Below are 1,369 nucleotides of genomic sequence, written 5' to 3' on the forward strand. Positions count from 1 at the left end.
GCAGCACACAAGAATTGGGGTGTATGCGCACCTCTGCCCCTTCCCAGTGAACACTTTTGGGTCTCCGGCCTGTAGCAGAATAACACATTTGCTGCTGCTGTTGCTGCTGCTGCTGCTGCTGCCGCTGCTAACAAAGGCAACCTGCTCTGCCGATCTGACGCAGCAATAAAAACCGCTGTCACTTCCATAGCAGCAGCAGCAGCAGCAGCAGTAAGAGTCACACCATAGCAGCAGCAGCAGCAAAAGTCACACCACAGCTGCAGCAGCAGCCGCACCACAGTAGCAGCAGCAGCAACAGCAGCAGCAGCAGCAGCAGCATCAGCAGCTTACGTGCGTTGCAAGCAATAATGAGATCATTTATTTTAAATGCCTTTACACCGCGGGGGCCCCTCACCTCGCTGCGGGGACCCTGCAGCAAAGCCTTGCTGTTCGCAGCTGCGAAACGTAAACCCTAAACCCTAAACCCTAAACCCTCAACCCTAAACCCTAAACCCCAAATCCTATACCCTGAATCCTTAGGCTCAGACTTTAGTGCCCCTGCTACCGGACAGGACTTCAGATACTAGCCTTTGAGGCCTAGGGTTTAGGGTTTAGGGTTTAGGGTTTACCCAAGACCTTGTGTATATGAGACATAATTTCAAAGGCGGGCCAGGATGGCAGGCCCCACATATCGAGCAGCTGCTGCTGCTGCTGCTGCTGCTGCTGTAGTTTGCTGCTGCGCCTCCGAAGTTCGTGGAGCAGCCGCCTGCTGCGTCGTGGCCTCTGCCACTGCTGCTGCAGCAGCTGCAGCACTAGTAGCTGCTGCTGCTGCTGCTGCACTGCAGCAGCCATTTCATAAACCCAAAAGGAGCAGCCAAGACCCACGAGCAGCAGCAAATCGCTTGCGGGGCCCCACACCCCCTGAGCAAACAGCAGGGGGGCACCCCCTCCCTGCTGCAGGGGGCCCCCCTCCTGCAGCAGCGGGGGGCCCCCCTGAAGCAGCGGGGGCCCCTCTCGCAGCAGCAGGGGCCCCCCTTGCTGCCCCGGGGGCCCCCCTTGGGCAGGCTCTAGGGACCCTTGCCTGGGGGCCCCCCGCTGCAGCAGTTTGGGGGCCCGGTGGGCCCCTTGCTGTGCCTCTTGGGATTCTGTGTATGTGCGGCTTTGCTGCTGCAGCGCAGCAAGCGTTGCTGCTGCAGCAGCCTGCTGCTGCTGCTGCTGCTGCAGCCTCCGCTGCGTGGGGTGCAGCAGCAGCAAACCCAAACGCAGCAGCCGTTGCAGGGGGCCCCTCCTTTGAGGCCCCTTGGGGGCCCCTGGGGCCCCCAAAGGGTACAAAGACAGCCAGCGGTATGAAGGGGGGCCCCCCATCAGCAGCAAATCGAGCACCGGAGGG

General features: G+C 60.8%; 1 protein-coding gene across 1 annotated transcript in view; it reads right to left on the bottom strand.

Moving 5' to 3' along the window:
* Window positions 1-1,344, bottom strand: part of ETH_00041540 (uncharacterized protein) — a gene marked incomplete at both ends in the record, with an annotated part of 1,898 nt that extends 554 nt beyond the window's left edge. Inside the window, 2 exons of the mRNA XM_013373792.1 lie at window positions 32-69; window positions 609-1,344. Coding sequence (XP_013229246.1) covers window positions 32-69; window positions 609-1,344 — 774 coding nt within the window. The remainder of the gene's footprint in view (window positions 1-31; window positions 70-608) is intronic.
* Between the last annotated feature and the right edge of the window lie 25 nt (window positions 1,345-1,369).

The sequence above is a fragment of the Eimeria tenella genome, genomic scaffold (assembly GCF_000499545.2).
Source record: "Eimeria tenella Houghton genomic scaffold, Eth_scaff1743, whole genome shotgun sequence".
In the NCBI taxonomy this organism is placed as follows: domain Eukaryota; phylum Apicomplexa; class Conoidasida; order Eucoccidiorida; family Eimeriidae; genus Eimeria; species Eimeria tenella.